We start from the raw sequence: 18799 nt of genomic DNA, 5'->3' as shown, positions 1-18799 counted from the left end.
CATGGTAACCCTGGTAACCCTGGAACCCTGGTAATGAGCTTCCATTCATCATCTCCACAACCACCAGGACGCTGTTCTGCCCCACTTACCCTCAAGGATGTTTATGGATTTTGGAGCAAATCAGTGAAGTGATTCTCCGCTTTCCTGAGAGGAAAGTCAGTCAGAGCTGCGTTAGAAAGAAAGAACACAGATGTTTTACCTGTTGTCGCCTACATTCGTCCCCAAAAGTCGGGGTAAAGTTTGTGAGGGTGTTTTAATCGATCAGGCACGCTACTAGTGACTTGAGACAAAACTACTAAGACAATCGTCGTATCGTGGTGAACTTAAATATGAGGGAAGGACTGTGTAACACGACCACGACCACCGCTGATGGTTTAGCTCAGAGACACGACATCTGTAGTCTGTGTAGCGTACTGTAGTACTGTAGTACTGCACAGCTCTCTTTTTCACATGTTTCAACACGTTTCATGATATTTCTCTCTGCACCTCCTCAAATGTTTATGCTACTTAAACATTGTATTCTAGAATTTAGCGCCGGTCTTTGCACTCGTCATAGATACAGAACCTAACGCTAACCCCTGTTGTTCATCCCTGGGCTAGTGGGACAACCTTTAAACATTTACGTTACATTTACTGTACGTCTTTGGCCTTTAGCAAACGCCTTTATCCAAAGCGACTTACAACAAATACATCTAAGTAAGTGAATCATCCATCCATTCGTCATCACAAGAGAAATCGGAAAAAATAATTACGTTATTTTTACAGTTTTTATCTTTATTTTTAATATGCAGTAAAGAAACTGAACAGGGGGATAATAATAATAACTTTATTTGTATAGCGATAAAGACTAAAAACCCATCTTTTTAATATTGCCTTTAAATGACAAAATAATTAAATTAAGGTTATAAAAACCCAAATATTATTTGCTGAGGTTGCATCCCTAATGTAAACTGGCAGTGCATTCCACAATTTGGGTGCATCAACTGAGAATGCAGCCTCACCAAATCTCTTCTTTTGTACAAAAGAAAACCAGCGTCAGAAGACCTGAGAGCTCTATTGGGCTGATATGCTAGCAAAAGGTCTTTCAAATATTCTGGTGCTATGCCAGTGAGAGCTTTATAAACAAGCAGAAGGATCTTGAAATATATTCTGAACTTAACAGGAAGCCAGTGTAGAGTTTCTAAAATAGGAGTTATATGAGCTCGTTGCTGCATTTTGGACTAATTGCAGCTGGCCAATAGCTTTCTTCGGAAGACCAGAAAGGAGACTGTTACAATAGTCCAATAGTAATAACAAAAGCATGCATTAACACGTCTGCATCAGCTTGCCGGAGAACATTTCAAACGTTTGCAATATTCCGTAGATCATAAAAAGCATTTCTAGTGATATATTTGATGTGAGGCTCAAAGCTTAAGTCAGAATCTATAATCACACCTAGATTCTTAGCTTCATGTTTGCAGTTTGAAAGCAAGGTTCCCATCGTTTTCGACAATTTGTCTTTTTGTGGTTTTGGTCCAATGACAAGAATCTCAGTTTTGTCCTGATTTAATTGTAGAAAATGTTTGGACATCCAAAGTTTTATATCTCAGAGACAATTCTCCAGCGAACTGAGTGAATGTGAATCATCAGGCAATACTGATATGTACAGCTGAGTATCATCAGCATAACTATGAAAATGTACACCATGTTTTCCGATGATTCCACCTAATGGGATCATGTACAGGGAGAAGAGCAAGGGACCAAGAATAGACCCCTGAGGGACCCCACATGTGATGTCAACATTATCAGAAACAGAGACTCCCAGGACAACAGAGAAATGCCTACCAGCTAGATAAGGTTTAAACCACAACTGTTGTTGAAGCTCTCTACTAAATTATCTATCGAGAGTAGATGAGAAGGTTTCAGGAGGGACAGTTCAGGTGGAGCCTGAAGAGATGAGTCTTCAATCTACGGCGGAAATAGGGAGTAACTCTGCAGTCCTGACAGCAGTTACAATGATAGAAGAAGGAATAATTAGTTGTTATTTATTTATAGTATAGAAACTGTACAGGGGGGTAATGGGGGTGAGGAGGTACTTAGGAGGGACAGTTCAGATGGAGCCTGAAGAGATGAAGAGATGGAGGTCGTCAGTCTGCGGAGGAGGACAGACACAGGGACGTGTGTCCTTGGCTCGGCTCAGATTTAACAAGAAACACCGCTTCTAAAAAGAAAAGGCCTGAGGCGTCTTATTACTTAAACACATGTGGTGTAATCAGGAGTCTCTCAGCTGGAATGAGGGCCTGGGGAGTTGAGGACAGGTAATGAGAACAGGTGAGGGAGCGAGGGAGGGATGGAGGGGGGGGAGGAGACAATAAGAGGTGGGGACTGAGGTGATATATCTGGTTGAGACCTGGGGAGGGGGGGGGGGGGGAGGAGACAATAAGGCCCAATCCCATTTCTCATGTTTACCCCTACCCCTCATTTTGGAGTGTGCCTCTGAGAAAGCTCAGTTTGGATGTAGCCATGTAGCCATGTCGATTCATTCTCTTGTAGATGAGCGGCACACACACACGCACACACTTCTCTCAGAGGACAAACCCTCCCTTTCATTCCAAGACTTGCGTTCCGTTCTGCACATTGACGCTGTCAAGGCCGTCATGGTGAAATGGGAAACGCATGAAAGGACACATGAATGAACACGTCTCCCTTCCATTCTGCCTGCTGATCTATACCAACCCACGTCCATCGCACCTGTCAACATTCCCACTGAACACCGACTCTGAACTCCTTTGTGTGGCCAAACGACCGTGTTTTACTTTTTAACCCTTGTGTGGTGTTCGGGTCAACCGGACCCGTTTTACATTTTTACTTGGTGAGAAATGGTACAAGAATACATTTGATCAATATGAAACTCCATGGCCTTGGCTTATTTTCTATGAAAAACATGTAAAAGTGAAAAAAAAAATGTTTTACACATCCTACAATACCCCAACACATTTATGTCCTTCATAAGATCTTCGGGTCATTTAGGCCCGGATGCACAGAGACACACAGAAACATACACACACTCACACTGACACTCACTCACTCACTCACACACCTTTGCTCTAGCTTTCCCGTGCCAAGAAGCCGTCTGCTCTCGCACTTTTTACCCTTTGAAGTGCAACATTGTAAACATTTTTACATTTTCTTGCACTGTACAGAACGTATGCAGCAACTGCAAAAAGTACATTTGAGGTACACACACTGTCACATTCTGTGCTTCATGTGTTGTGTAGACAGGCATACCCATGCACACACAATTGTAGCCAGTGGTATTTCAGAATTATTTGGGATTTTTCAGACATAATACTGTATTTCGACAGTGACAGTGAAAACAGTGTACATTCCGTTCGTGTTTTGTGATTCAGCATTTGCAGACATTTTTGAGAGATGTATTTCATAGCTATTGGCAAAAACAATCTTAGTTTGGTTCTTTCATTTCTATTCTTGTTCATCACCTGTATTTTCTTTACAGCTTTGATTATAATTAGATAAATGTGAAATTCAATTGAGAATATGAATTCAAAATAATAAACAGCAATGAAAACATTGTTTCATTAACATTTTTCCTAGATAAGTATGATTTATGACACCCAGGTCTTTATTATAGTGGATTTTGCATGTTCAAAGTTAGGGGCATCATTGTGCGTAAAAACGCTTCTACTCATCATGCTGTCGTTCGGCCCCACCTATTCCCAGGGGTCTGACACTTTGTGGGTTGTTACTAAGCATCCTCTGCTCCAGCCTCTCCAAAGGGCAGCCCCACTAGAACAAAAGATATGCACTTTTGAATGTGTACACAGTACCTATTGTGCATTATTGGGTACAGTACCTGTTTGTGCCCACAGGAGGCGCCCTTTAATATTATGGGCTATTTTGGGGCTTTCTTGCGCCCTGAGTATACCCCCTTGTATGGGTCACCCTTGGGACTAGGAGCACCGTGTCAAGACAAGTGCTTTTAAAACCCCAATGATGTCCCGGGTCAACTGGACCCGAACACCACGAAAGGGTCCAAAAAGTGAACATCACACAAGGGTTAAGGGGCTTGAACCCACAAGGTGATGACCCCTCCTCAGACATCATCTCTGAAGTGACACGTACAGTAGCAGGACAGGATGTAGAGGAAGTAACACGTACAGGAACAGGACAGGATGTAGAGGAAGTCGCTCCCGCTGTAGTACAAGGGCCGCAGTTTATCCCGAAGCACTTTACAATGGCCTCTCATTCACCCGTTCATACACACATTCCCACACCCCTCTCATTCACACATTCACTGGCGGCAAGCTACCATGCAAGGCGCCGGCCCGCTCGTAGAGATCATTAGACGCCGGTTCTCCCTCCTGAGCCACAGCTGCCCCCGCAGGTACAGTGTGTAGTACAGTGTGTAGTACAGGTACAGTGTGTAGTACAGTGTGTAGTACAGTGTGTAGTACAGTGTGTAGTACAGTGTGTAGTACAGGTACAGTGTGTAGTACAGTGTGTAGTACAGGTACAGTGTGTAGTACAGTGTGTAGTACAGTGTGTAGTACAGGTACAGTGTGTAGTACAGTGTGTAGTACAGTGTGTAGTACAGGTACAGTGTGTAGTACAGTGTGTAGTACAGTGTGTAGTACAGGTACAGTGTGTAGTACAGTGTGTAGTACAGTGTGTAGTACAGTGTGTAGTACAGGTACAGTGTGTAGTACAGGTACAGTGTGTAGTACAGTGTGTAGTACAGGTACAGTGTGTAGTACAGGTACAGTGTGTAGTACAGGTACAGTGTGTAGTACAGTGTGTAGTACAGGTACAGTGTGTAGTACAGGTACAGTGTGTAGTACAGGTACAGTGTGTAGTACAGTGTGTAGTACAGTGTGTAGTACAGGTACAGTGTGTAGTACAGGTACAGTGTGTAGTACAGTGTGTAGTACAGGTACAGTGTGTAGTACAGTGTGTAGTACAGTGTGTAGTACAGTGTGTAGTACAGGTACAGTGTGTAGTACAGTGTGTAGTACAGTGTGTAGTACAGTGTGTAGTACAGGTACAGTGTGTAGTACAGGTACAGTGTGTAGTACAGTGTGTAGTACAGGTACAGTGTGTAGTACAGTGTGTAGTACAGGTACAGTGTGTAGTACAGTGTGTAGTACAGTGTGTAGTACAGTGTGTAGTACAGGTACAGTGTGTAGTACAGGTACAGTGTGTAGTACAGTGTGTAGTACAGTGTGTAGTACAGGTACAGTGTGTAGTACAGTGTGTAGTACAGTGTGTAGTACAGGTACAGTGTGTAGTACAGTGTGTAGTACAGTGTGTAGTACAGGTACAGTGTGTAGTACAGTGTGTAGTACAGTGTGTAGTACAGGTACAGTGTGTAGTACAGTGTGTAGTACAGTGTGTAGTACAGTGTGTAGTACAGGTACAGTGTGTAGTACAGTGTGTAGTACAGTGTGTAGTACAGGTACAGTGTGTAGTACAGTGTGTAGTACAGTGTGTAGTACAGTGTGTAGTACAGGTACAGTGTGTAGTACAGTGTGTAGTACAGTGTGTAGTACAGTGTGTAGTACAGGTACAGTGTGTAGTACAGTGTGTAGTACAGTGTGTAGTACAGGTACAGTGTGTAGTACAGGTACAGTGTGTAGTACAGTGTGTAGTACAGTGTGTAGTACAGGTACAGTGTGTAGTACAGTGTGTAGTACAGGTACAGTGTGTAGTACAGGTACAGTGTGTAGTACAGTGTGTAGTACAGTGTGTAGTACAGGTACAGTGTGTAGTACAGGTACAGTGTGTAGTACAGTGTGTAGTACAGTGTGTAGTACAGGTACAGTGTGTAGTACAGTGTGTAGTACAGGTACAGTGTGTAGTACAGGTACAGTGTGTAGTACAGTGTGTAGTACAGTGTGTAGTACAGGTACAGTGTGTAGTACAGTGTGTAGTACAGTGTGTAGTACAGTGTGTAGTACAGGTACAGTGTGTAGTACAGTGTGTAGTACAGGTACAGTGTGTAGTACAGTGTGTAGTACAGGTACAGTGTGTAGTACAGTGTGTAGTACAGTGTGTAGTACAGGTACAGTGTGTAGTACAGGTACAGTGTGTAGTACAGTGTGTAGTACAGTGTGTAGTACAGTGTGTATTACAGTGTGTAGTACAGTGTGTAGTACAGTGTGTAGTACAGGTACAGTGTGTAATACAGTGTGTAGTACAGTGTGTAGTACAGTGTGTAGTACAGGTACAGTGTGTAGTACAGGTACAGTGTGTAGTACAGTGTGTAGTACAGTGTGTAGTACAGGTACAGTGTGTAGTACAGTGTGTAGTACAGTGTGTATTACAGTGTGTAGTACAGTGTGTAGTACAGTGTGTAGTACAGGTACAGTGTGTAGTACAGTGTGTAGTACAGTATGTAGTACAGGTACAGTGTGTAGTACAGTGTGTAGTACAGTGTTTAGTACAGTGTGTAGTACAGTGTGTAGTACAGGTACAGTGTGTAGTACAGTGTGTAGTACAGGTACAGTGTGTAGTACAGTGTGTAGTACAGTGTGTAGTACAGGTACAGTGTGTAGTACAGGTACAGTGTGTAGTACAGTGTGTAGTACAGGTACAGTGTGTAGTACAGTGTGTAGTACAGTGTGTAGTACAGTGTGTAGTACAGGTACAGTGTGTAGTACAGTGTGTAGTACAGTGTGTAGTACAGTGTGTAGTACAGGTACAGTGTGTAGTACAGTGTGTAGTACAGTGTGTAGTACAGGTACAGTGTGTAGTACAGGTACAGTGTGTAGTACAGTGTGTAGTACAGGTACAGTGTGTAGTACAGTGTGTAGTACAGTGTGTAGTACAGTGTGTAGTACAGGTACAGTGTGTAGTACAGTGTGTAGTACAGTGTGTAGTACAGTGTGTAGTACAGGTACAGTGTGTAGTACAGGTACAGTGTGTAGTACAGTGTGTAGTACAGTGTGTAGTACAGGTACAGTGTGTAGTACAGGTACAGTGTGTAGTACAGTGTGTAGTACAGGTACAGTGTGTAGTACAGGTACAGTGTGTAGTACAGGTACAGTGTGTAGTACAGTGTGTAGTACAGGTACAGTGTGTAGTACAGTGTGTAGTACAGTGTGTAGTACAGTGTGTAGTACAGGTACAGTGTGTAGTACAGTGTGTAGTACAGTGTGTAGTACAGGTACAGTGTGTAGTACAGGTACAGTGTGTAGTACAGGTACAGTGTGTAGTACAGTGTGTAGTACAGTGTGTAGTACAGGTACAGTGTGTAGTACAGTGTGTAGTACAGCGTGTAGTACAGTGTGTAGTACAGGTACAGTGTGTAGTACAGTGTGTAGTACAGTGTGTAGTACAGTGTGTAGTACAGGTACAGTGTGTAGTACAGGTACAGTGTGTAGTACAGTGTGTAGTACAGGTACAGTGTGTAGTATAGTGCATAGTGTGTAGTACATTGTGACTAAAGCCGTGAGAGCTGAAGGAAACACTGCAGTAACAACTCCCAGAAGAAAGCATCTCCACCCCCCTCCCCACCCCCCTCCACCCCTCCATGTCTCGGTAATGATGACTGATGTTGATGATTAGCCCAGTGGCTACACACCCGGGGGGGGGGGGGGGGGGGGGATGCAGTGTGGATGTTGTGAATGGACAGATCAGTCTGCGCTCGTTCGCTAATTAATCATCACAGTTCTCGTGGCGTCGGTCCTGGTCAGGTTTCTGTAGAGACGACACGATCTAGAAGCTGCTGGTGTGGAAATGCTGAAAGATGCTGTGAGGTGGTCTGGTTGTACAGGTGGTCTGGTGGTACAGGTGGAGGAGGTCTGGTTGTACAGGTGGAGGAGGTCTGGTGGTACAGGTGGAGGTGGTCTGGTGGTACAGGTGGAGGTGGTCTGGTGGTACAGGTGGAGGAGGTCTGGTGGTACAGGTGGAGGTGGTCTGGTTGTACAGGTGGAGGAGGTCTGGTTGTACAGGTGGAGGTGGTCTGGTTGTACAGGTGGAGGTGGTCTGGTTGTACAGGTGGAGGAGGTCTGGTTGTACAGGTGGAGGAGGTCTGGTGGTACAGGTGGAGGTGGTCTGGTTGTACAGGTGGAGGAGGTCTGGTTGTACAGGTGGAGGAGGTCTGGTGGTACAGGTGGAGGAGGTCTGGTTGTACAGGTGGAGGAGGTCTGGTTGTACAGGTGGAGGTGGTCTGGTTGTACAGGTGGAGGTGGTCTGGTGGTACAGGTGGTCTGGTTGTACAGGTGGAGGAGGTCTGGTGGTACAGGTGGAGGAGGTCTGGTTGTACAGGTGGAGGTGGTCTGGTTGTACAGGTGGAGGTGGTCTGGTTGTACAGGTGGAGGTGGTCTGGTTGTACAGGTGGAGGAGGTCTGGTTGTACAGGTGGAGGAGGTCTGGTTGTACAGGTGGAGGAGGTCTGGTTGTACAGGTGGAGGTGGTCTGGTGGTACAGGTGGAGGAGGTCTGGTGGTACAGGTGGAGGAGGTCTGGTTGTACAGGTGGAGGAGGTCTGGTTGTACAGGTGGAGGAGGTCTGGTTGTACAGGTGGAGGAGGTCTGGTGGTACAGGTGGAGGAGGTCTGGTGGTACAGGTGGAGGTGGTCTGGTTGTACAGGTGGAGGAGGTCTGGTGGTACAGGTGGAGGTGGTCTGGTTGTACAGGTGGAGGAGGTCTGGTGGTACAGGTGGAGGAGGTCTGGTTGTACAGGTGGAGGAGGTCTGGTTGTACAGGTGGAGGAGGTCTGGTTGTACAGGTGGAGGAGGTCTGGTGGTACAGGTGGAGGTGGTCTGGTTGTACAGGTGGTCTGGTGGTACAGGTGGAGGAGGTCTGGTGGTACAGGTGGAGGAGGTCTGGTTGTACAGGTGGAGGTGGTCTGGTGGTACAGGTGGAGGAGGTCTGGTGGTACAGGTGGAGGTGGTCTGGTGGTACAGGTGGAGGTGGTCTGGTTGTACAGGTGGTCTGGTGGTACAGGTGGAGGAGGTCTGGTGGTACAGGTGGAGGTGGTCTGGTTGTACAGGTGGAGGTGGTCTGGTGGTACAGGTGGAGGAGGTCTGGTGGTACAGGTGGAGGTGGTCTGGTGGTACAGGTGGAGGTGGTCTGGTGGTACAGGTGGAGGAGGTCTGGTTGTACAGGTGGAGGAGGTCTGGTTGTACAGGTGGAGGAGGTCTGGTTGTACAGGTGGAGGTGGTCTGGTGGTACAGGTGGAGGAGGTCTGGTTGTACAGGTGGAGGTGGTCTGGTGGTACAGGTGGAGGTGGTCTGGTTGTACAGGTGGAGGTAGTCTGGTTGTACAGGTGGAGGAGGTCTGGTTGTACAGGTGGAGGTGGTCTGGTTGTACAGGTGGAGGTGGTCTGGTTGTACAGGTGGAGGTGGTCTGGTTGACTTCCTGTCCAGGCTGGTTAGTACAGTGTGGCAGTGCAGGACATGGGGGGAGACAGACTCTTGTATGAAGTAATATACAACGTTACTTATTTGTTTGAAATGATGCTTAGACCCTCTGACTTGTTACTTTGGATATTGGGTCATTGTATCCTTGTTTCCTCACAAGAAATCCACTACCTCTCTGTTTGAATATACCAAACACCATAATATACCAAACACCATAATATACCAAACACCATAATATACCCAATGTCACAAACACTTTATTAGGAACACCTGTACACCTTCCCATTTATTCAGGTTGTTTAATGGTAGTTAGTTAGTAGTGGGGAATGTTTTCTTGGCACACTTTGGGCTCATTAATACCAGTCAGTCACCACTTGAAAGCCGCAACCTTGTTGAGTATTGTTGCTGACCATGTCCATCCCTTCATGGCCACAATGTACCCATCTTCTAAAGGCTACTTCCAGCATAATAATGCACCATGTCATAAAGCAAAAGTCATCTCAAACTGGTTTAATTTTCATTTCAAGCCTTTATTTTAACTTGGGGACCACTGAGGGAGATATCATGAACATGACAATGAGTTCGGTGTTCTTCACTGGCCTTCCCAGTCACCGGATCTGAATCCAATAGAACACCTTTGGGATGTGGTAGAACGAGAGATTCACAGCTGCAGGAATTGCGTGATGCAGTCATGTCATCATGGACCAGAATCTCAGGAATCTAAGGAATGTTTCCAACATTGTGTGGAATCAATAGCATGAAGAATTGAGGCTGTTTTGAGAGCAAAGGGGGGCTCTACCCAGTGTTAGTGGTCCTAATAAGTGTTCAGTGAGTGTGTATATGAGTGTATATTATCCAGCCAAGTCGTGCTACCCTGCAGGAGACTACCGTAAGTAAATAACAGGCATGGCAGCATTGACCAACCAGCCTAAAAGGTTGGCTGCATTATCACAGGAAGGGGAAGTGCTTTATTATGACTGGAGCTGACCAGGGACCGCCCCATACGACTGCTGTCTGATTAACGCTGCATTGATACAGATATATAAATAAACTGTATAGATAGCAGCTATATAAATAAACGATATGGATATAAGCTATATAAATAAACTATATGGATAGCAGGTATATAAATAAACGATATGGATAGCAGCACGCAGCCATGCAGCTAATGTTAGAGAGAGTGTCCTGAACTGTATTTGCGGGTGTGTCCTCATGTTACTTCTGTGTGTGTGTGTGTGTGTGTGTGTGTGTGTGTGTGTGTCTGTCGGTGCACTCAGGGGCATACGTTCTTATTAGCGAGGCTTCAGTGAGATCTTTGTGTTTACCAAAAGAGTGTGTGTGTCTGCGTGTGTGTCTGCGTGTGTGTCTGCGTGTGTGTCTGCTCAGGACGTCAGAGCCCACGCTGTGACAGACAGCCAGTGGAGCGAGTCGATGTAAACAACTTCAGCAGCTGTCGTTGATGTTCATAATCACACAGGAGAGTTTGACTCATTTAAGCTGCTGGAGACAGGCGACGTATGAGGGTTAAATGAGGAGTTATAATCTATCAGCTCTGTGTGTGTGTGTGTGTGTGTGTGTGTGTGTGTGTGTGTGTGTGTGTGATACACGTACGTGTGTGATTTGTGTAAAGGTCATCTGTCTAATTTGTGAACATGATTTGAGTTAGGTAAACATATGCTGTGTTCCATAATGATATTGTTGCTTTATTGCATCATAGGGTTCCATAACCTGGGTTAGGGTTGTCCTGAATCACCGTTATTATGTCAGATGATTTCCAAACCAAGTCAATTCCTTTTAGTCTCTTTCTGCACTCTGGTACGCCATGTTTAATCACAGGCCTGTCACCGCCTGAACACACACACACGTTGCCTAGGTGACCTGAACATACACACACGTTGCCTAAGTGACAGACAGGATCAATCAGAAGTGGAGTAATAGAGGAAGCATAGGGAAACATGATGTAATGGTACACCGCGCACACACACACACACACACACACACACACACACACACACACACACACACACACACACACATGCGCACAAACTATAGAATAATACATTGTAATATACCAGTAGTACCAGTAATATACCAGTAGCTGTGTCTGAATGCGTATAGTGACAAAATATTCATGGCAATCAGAACCTGTTCATGAATCATTGATGTGCTTGTGGGCCGTTATTCCAGCTGTTCCATTATTAATGCTCTGGACCGTCTGTCCACACATAACAGAGTGTCTGTCCGTCCTCACATAACAGAGTGTCTGTCTGTCTACACATAACAGAGTGCTCTGGACCGTCTGTCCACATAACAGAGTGCTCTGGACCGTCTGTCCACATAACAGAGTGCTCTGGACCGTCTGTCCACATAACAGAGTGTCTGTCTGTCCACACATAACAGAGTGCTCTGGACCGTCTGTCCACACATAACAGAGTGTCTGTCCGTCCTCACATAACAGAGTGTCTGTCTGTCTACACATAACAGAGTGCTCTGGACCGTCTGTCCACATAACAGAGTGCTCTGGACCGTCTGTCCACATAACAGAGTGTCTGTCTGTCCACACATAACAGAGTGCTCTGGACCGTCTGTCCACATAACAGAGTGTCTGTCCGTCCACACATAACAGAGTGTCTGTCTGTCCACACATAACAGAGTGTCTGTCTGTCCACACATAACAGAGTGTCTGTCTGTCCACATAACAGAGTGCTCTGGACCGTCTGTCCACATAACAGAGTTGTATCCTTGGCTGATGTGCTTTGTCCTCTGAGTAGAGGCATCATACAACATCATGAGATCTAAATGAAGTCACAGCGTGATGCTGTCCACATCTTTAATTCAAACTCAGACTCTAGAACTAATGGTCTGTTGTTGTAGGGAGGGCACTTGGTGTGACATCACCCTGATGCAAACATGGAAATATGCCTCCATCTCATACTCTCTTTATTTAGATTAGTAAATAAATAAATGGTGTTGATGCAGATGCAAATACGACTAGCGCAGTTCTTCATTTCACACTGTTTCTTTTCACTGTCTTCAGTGTTAATTATTGATATAATAATTAAAGATAACAGATGTAGTATTTAGCTATTGTCCCTTGTCTGTTTTTATGACGTTTTATTCTCCAATTTTGTAAACCTTGTACTTGTACTGGTGTGCTATCGTGGCCAGGTCTCCCTCGAAAAAGAGACTTGAATCTCAAGGGACCTCCTGGATAAATAAAGGTTGAATAAAATAAAAAACATTATTTTTTACACACTTTCAGTGTGTTTACATTGTGTTTTAAGTTGTTTTGGATAAAAGTGTCTGGTTAAATGTGAAAAAAAACAAAAAACATGTTATTTTCATTCATTATTGTCTTCTCCTCCCTCTCCTCCTCCGCCCTTCCAGAGTTCTTCCTGGAGCTGCTGGACAACTCTGAGAAGTCCCTCAACGACATGTTCACGCGCACGTACGGCAAGCTCTACATGCAGAACTCGGAGGTGTTCCAGGACCTGTTCACGGAGCTGAAGCGCTACTACACTGGCGGCAACGTCAACCTGGAGGAGATGCTCAACGACTTCTGGTCCCGCCTGCTGGAACGCATGTTCCAGCTGCTCAACTCCCAGTACCAGTTCAGCGACGACTACCTGGAGTGCATCAGCAAATACACAGACCAGCTCAGGCCCTTCGGAGACGTGCCCAGGAAGCTGAAGGCGCAGGTCACCAGGGCGTTCATCGCTGCCAGGACCTTCGTCCAGGGGCTGGTGGTGGGCAGAGAGGTGGCCAACAAGGTGGCCAGGGTGAGTTCTCCTCCTACTGGGGGGGCTCGGTCACTTGGTAGACCGCTGACTCTGTCTCTGACTCCTCCTGACTCCTCTCTGACTCCTCTGAATCCTCTCTGACTCCTCTGACTCCTCTGAATCCAAGCTGACTTCTCTGACTCCTCTGACTCCCCTGACGCTGGTGTTGGTGGTAGACTCAGGTGTTGTTAGTAGACTCAGGTGTTGTTAGTAGACTCAGGTGTTGTTAGTAGACTCAGGTGTTGTTAGTAGACTCAGGTGTTGTTAGTAGACTCAGATAGACTCAGGTGTTGTTGGTACTAGACAACAACTTAGATTCCTATCTCCTTATCTCCTCTACCCCCCCCCTGTACAGTTTATCCACTGTAAATAAATGTATTCGCATTGTGACTTTCAATGGCCCCTGGTACCAGCATAAATTCGTTTTTCTTATGTTGACTGATGTGGATAGATGAATCACTTACTTTGATTGTAAGTCGTTTGTTGCCTCGAGGAAATATGCAGTAGTGATATGTATCTGTTATTTATCCATATTCAGTCATGTTCATGTTTATGCATTATCTACATAACTCAGATTAAATTGGTCTGTTAAAGACTTTTAATTCAGAATATAAACGACCCCACTAGTTGTCCTTGTTCTTGTTTACTACCCTCGCTGTCTAGAAGCACACACACACACACACACACACACACACACAAACACACAAACAAACACACACACACACACACACACATACACACACACACACACACACACATACACACACATACACAACAACAACCCTCGCTGTCTAGAAGCACACACACACACACACACACACACACACACACAAACACACAAACAAACACGCCCGTCCCCAAACACCCCTTCTCTTATTTATTCACCAGGAGCTTTTAGGCGGCGCGTCCCAGCGGAGGCTCTGTCCAACCGTCTGGACGTTTGTGTCCCCCCACCCCCCTTCACCCCCCCCCCGGCACTGGGGAGGGATGTTGTGATCCCCTGTTTACATGTTTGTCTCGATGCACTTGATCTGTATATTTGAGGCCGAGACAACTGGAGAACACAGTGTTGTGTTTGATGTGGGCCTGCCCAGTGGCTAGTGTGTTGTATAAGCTAAGCTTCACTCCATCTGAGAAACTGGGTGGGGGAAGGGGGGATCACACACAGGGAGTTAAGACACGGGGCTAGGAGTAGAGAGATTAAAGAGAAAGATCCTACAGGCGACTGTGAAGTGGGATTCTCTCTGTGACGCTCTCCCTCTGTTATTCTCTTTGTTGTCTCTCTCACGTCCTGTACTGTAACATCCCTGTGATGCTCATTATTTAGTTATTTATATAGTTATTTATATATTCATTTTGTTATTTCTATTGTTATTTAGTTATTTATATAGTTATTTATATATTTATTTTGTTTCGTTAATTGTAGAGTTATTTCGTTAGCTGGCTTTGTTCTCGATGTTCTTATGTAACTAAAGCCCTGGCTTTTGTTTACATATATGAGGAAGTGCAAGATGTCATGCACATTTTGAAAGATAAACAAGAAGCCTTTTTTTTTCACATGGGATTAAATGGATATCTCAAGTGAATTACCTTTACCCTCCCAGAGCTGAACAGAGCTGTGGTCAGCTGACCAGGCAGCCATTACCAGAGCTTTAGGTGGAACAGCTGCTGTTGCCACCAGCTTCTGTCAGGCGACAATTTATGTAAATTGAAGGCTGGCCCTGAGTGCAGCTTCAGACGCAGAGTCTGACAATGATAAAACGCCTTTGTATCTCCGCTGTTGGCTTAATGTTTGCTGTCCCTCTGAGGGAGAAAGAGAGAAATGGAGGGAGTGGTGAGAGAGAGAGAGAGAGAGAGAGAGAGAGAGAGAGAGAGAGAGAGAGAGAGAGAGAGAGACATAAGAGAAACAGATATGTCGGAGGCGGAGGACTCGTGTTGGAGGGTTTTCCACCGAGCGTCACATTTTGACCTTCTCTCGGGGGCTCGCGCCTCGCAGGCTGGCAGTGATGGAACGCCACAATCTTTATATATATATGTATATATTATCTCCTCCCAGAATCACTGAAGCCCCAGGGAGCAACACTGAACTACATCACCATGACTACAGCACACTGAACTACATCACCATGACTACAACACACTGAACTACATCACACCATGACTATCACCATGACTACAACACACTGAACTACATCACACGATGACTATCACCATGACTACAACACACTGAACTACATCACACGATGACTATCACCATGACTACAACACACTGAACTATCACGCCATGACTATCGCCATGACTACAACACAGGCCGACAGGGTTAGGGTACACACTACAGTATTATGTTCAGGTTTAATATCTGACGGGCACAGACTGCAATCAGTCTATTAATCAATTAATTAATCTAATCCCGGACAAGTCCCCTAGTAATACTTTTTTATTAATTATTTTAACATTTTAACCATTTGGCAGATGCAATTATTATCCAAAGCGACTTACAATCAGAGATTACAGGGTCAGTCTCCCTGGAGCAACTTAGGGCTGAGTGCCTTACTCAAGGGCACACCTAAGTGGTGGTGTTCCTTGGCGGGATTTGAACTCATGACCTGAGTTCAAATCCCACTGTCTTATATGTGCATGACAAGAACAAACACCTGGCAGCTGCCAAACTTAGCTCTGCTATGGAAAAGGTCACCAAATGGCTCAACAGCTCTTGCCTCCAGCTCAACATTAACACAACTGTAGGAATGTTGTTCTCCAAACAACACAACATGACCACGGCAAACATAACCATTTCAGGGCAAAACATTAGTATAGTTCCATCGTTAAAATAGTATATTTGAATCATTGATTCAAACCTGACTTTCAAAGAGCACATCAAGAAAGTGTCTGGTAGGGTTTGGCCTGGCGAACTTCAGGTACATCAGAAGCTCACTGACCATGAGTGCTGCTAGACTATATGTGGATGCATCAATTATGTCACACCTCACATATTGTCTGACAAGCTGGGGCCATGCTTACAGCACTTCCCAAAAGCCACTAGCCACCCTATACAAGCGGACCCTTAAGGTCATGGACCAGAAGCCCAACAGCACACACTACTGTACCATCTTAGACAAATGTAAATACCTTAGCTGGGAAGACACCATCAAATACAAAAACATCTGTCTCATCCATAAAATGCTGCACAACAAAGCTCCTCCCCCGCTTAACTCTTTCATAAACCAGCGTGACCACAGCTTACGGCCCACCAGAAGCACCTCTCGTGGCGACCTTATAGTTCCATTCAGGAAAAGCACCTTCAGTAAACAATCCTTCTCAGTGATAGCAATAGAAAACTGGAACTCACTACCCAACCAACTCAAAGACATACACTACCGTTCAATGGTTTCAGGTCACTTAGAAATGTCCTTATTTTTGAAAGAAAAGCACTGTTTTTTTCAATGAATATAACATTAAATTAATCTGAAATACACTCTATACATTGTTAATGTGGAAAATGACTATTCTAGCTGCAAACATCTGTTTTTTAATGGAATATAGGTGTATAGAGGCCCATTTCCAGCAACCGTCACTCCAGTGTTCTAATGGTACATTGTGTTTGCTAATCGCGTTAAAAAGCTAATGGATGATTAGAAAAACCTTGAAAACCCTTGTGCAATTACGTTAGCACAGCTGAAAATGGTTTTGCTGGTTAGAGAAGCTATACAAATGGCCTTCCTTTGAGCTAGTTGAGTATCTGGAGCATCACATTTGTGGGTTTGATTATACTCTCAAAATGGCCAGAAAAAGAGAACTTTCATATGAAACTCAACAGTCTATTGTTGTTCTTAGAAATGAAGGCTATTCCATGTGAGAAATTGCCAAGAAACTGAACATTTCCTACAACAGTGTGTACTACTCTAACCTTACTCTAACCCAAACCCTAACCTTCAAAGAACAGCACAAACAGGCTCTAACCAGAGTAGAAAGAGAAGTGGGAGGCCCCGGTGCACAACTGAGCAAGAAGACAAGTACATTAGAGTCTCTAGTTTGAGAAATAGACGCCTCACAGGTCCTGAACTGGCAGCTTCATTAAATGGTACCCGCAAAACGCCAATGTCAACGTCTACAGTGAAGAGGCGACTCCGGGATGCTGGCCTTCTAGGCAGAGTGGCAAAGAAAAAGCCATATCTGAGATTGGCCAATAAAAGGAAAAGGGCAATATATGGGCAAAAGAACACAGACATTGGACAGAGGAAGATTGGAAAAAAGTGTAATGGACAGACAAATCGAAGTTTGAGGTGTTTGGATCAGAATAAGTGAAAAGATACTGGAAGAGTGCCTGACGCCATCTGTCAAGCATGGTGGAGGTAATGTGATGGTCTGGGGCTGCTTTGGTGCTGGTAACGTGGGAGATTTGTACAAGGTAAAAGGGATTTTGAATAAGGAAGGCTATCACTCAATTTTGCAACGCCATGCCATACCCTGTGGACAGCGCTTGATTGGAGCCAATTTCCTCCTACAACAGGACAATGACCCAAAGCACACCTCCAAATTATGCAATAACTATTTAGGGAAGAAGCAGGCAGCTGGTATTCTGTCTGTAATGGAGTGGCCAGCGGAGTCACCATATCTCAACCCCATTGAGCTGTGGTGGGAGCAGCTTGACCGTATGGTATGCAAGAAGTGCCCATTAAGCCAATCCAACTTGTGGGAGGTGCTTCAGGAAGCGTGGGGTGAAATTTCTTCAGATTACCTCAACAAATCAGCAGCTAGAATGCCAAAGGTCTGCCAATGCTGTAATTGCTGCAAAGGGAGCATTATTTGACGAAAGCAAAGTCTGAAGGACAAAATTATTATTTCAAATAATAATTATTATTTCTAACCTTGTCAATGTCTTGACTATATGTTCTATTCATTTTGCAACTCATTTGATGAATAAAAGTGTGAGTTTTCATGGAAAACATTAAATTATCTGGGTGACCCCAAACTTTTGAACGGTAGTGTACATACTTACTCCACCTTCACAAGACACACGGAAGCCTGGCTGACACAGAACTATACTTGTCCTCATTAATCCCACTCTGTGCTGCCTCTCCATAATGCCTTTTAATGTTTTGGTTGTTTAATGTATTGCTGTTTGTAAGTGCTTAATGTTGTGTGGCCTGCTGACGCTGCCTTTTTTACTGTATTTTATATGGTTAATGTATTTGAATTGTCCTCAATATAATAAACGAATAAACTAAACTAAACTAAACTAAACCTTCTGATCACCAGTCCAACTATCCGCTAGGCCACCACTACCAGTTTAGTACTGAGTGATTGGATTTCCGTCAAGACTATACATGGACATGCACCCCCATCCTCCCGCCAGTTGTTGACTTTTGACTGACCCGATCGGGGTGTTATCGTGATGACACTCTGTGGTCGCTGAGATTGGACTTCCGTCAAGGACTATATACATGGACATGCAACCCCCCACCCCACCCCATCCCGCCGCCTTAGTCGCAAATACATTTGACTAAGTAAGTGAATCATCTATCCTGCTGCCAGTCGTAGCAGGAAACAGTATGCTTCTGAATATGCTCAGGCCACGAATGTGTTGCATTCCGTGCAGAATCGTAGCCAGGATGCAGTGAAGCGTTTGATAACATCCCCTACCCTCCCCTCCTCTTATC

General features: G+C 44.9%; 1 protein-coding gene across 1 annotated transcript in view; it reads left to right on the top strand.

Annotated features, from left to right (window-relative positions):
- LOC308169769 (glypican-6-like) overlaps positions 1-18799 on the top strand; it is a gene marked incomplete at both ends in the record, with an annotated part of 249102 nt that overhangs the window by 120106 nt on the left and 110197 nt on the right. Inside the window, one exon of the mRNA XM_080544507.1 lies at positions 12747-13138. Coding sequence (XP_080400633.1) covers positions 12747-13138 — 392 coding nt within the window. The remainder of the gene's footprint in view (positions 1-12746; positions 13139-18799) is intronic.

The sequence above is a fragment of the Nansenia antarctica genome (genome assembly GCF_963989245.1).
Source record: "Nansenia antarctica genome assembly, chromosome: 13".
NCBI classification, from domain to species: Eukaryota; Metazoa; Chordata; class Actinopteri; order Argentiniformes; family Microstomatidae; genus Nansenia; species Nansenia antarctica.
Note: the sequence above shows the minus strand (reverse complement) of the source record. Positions and strands in the feature narration are given on the sequence as shown.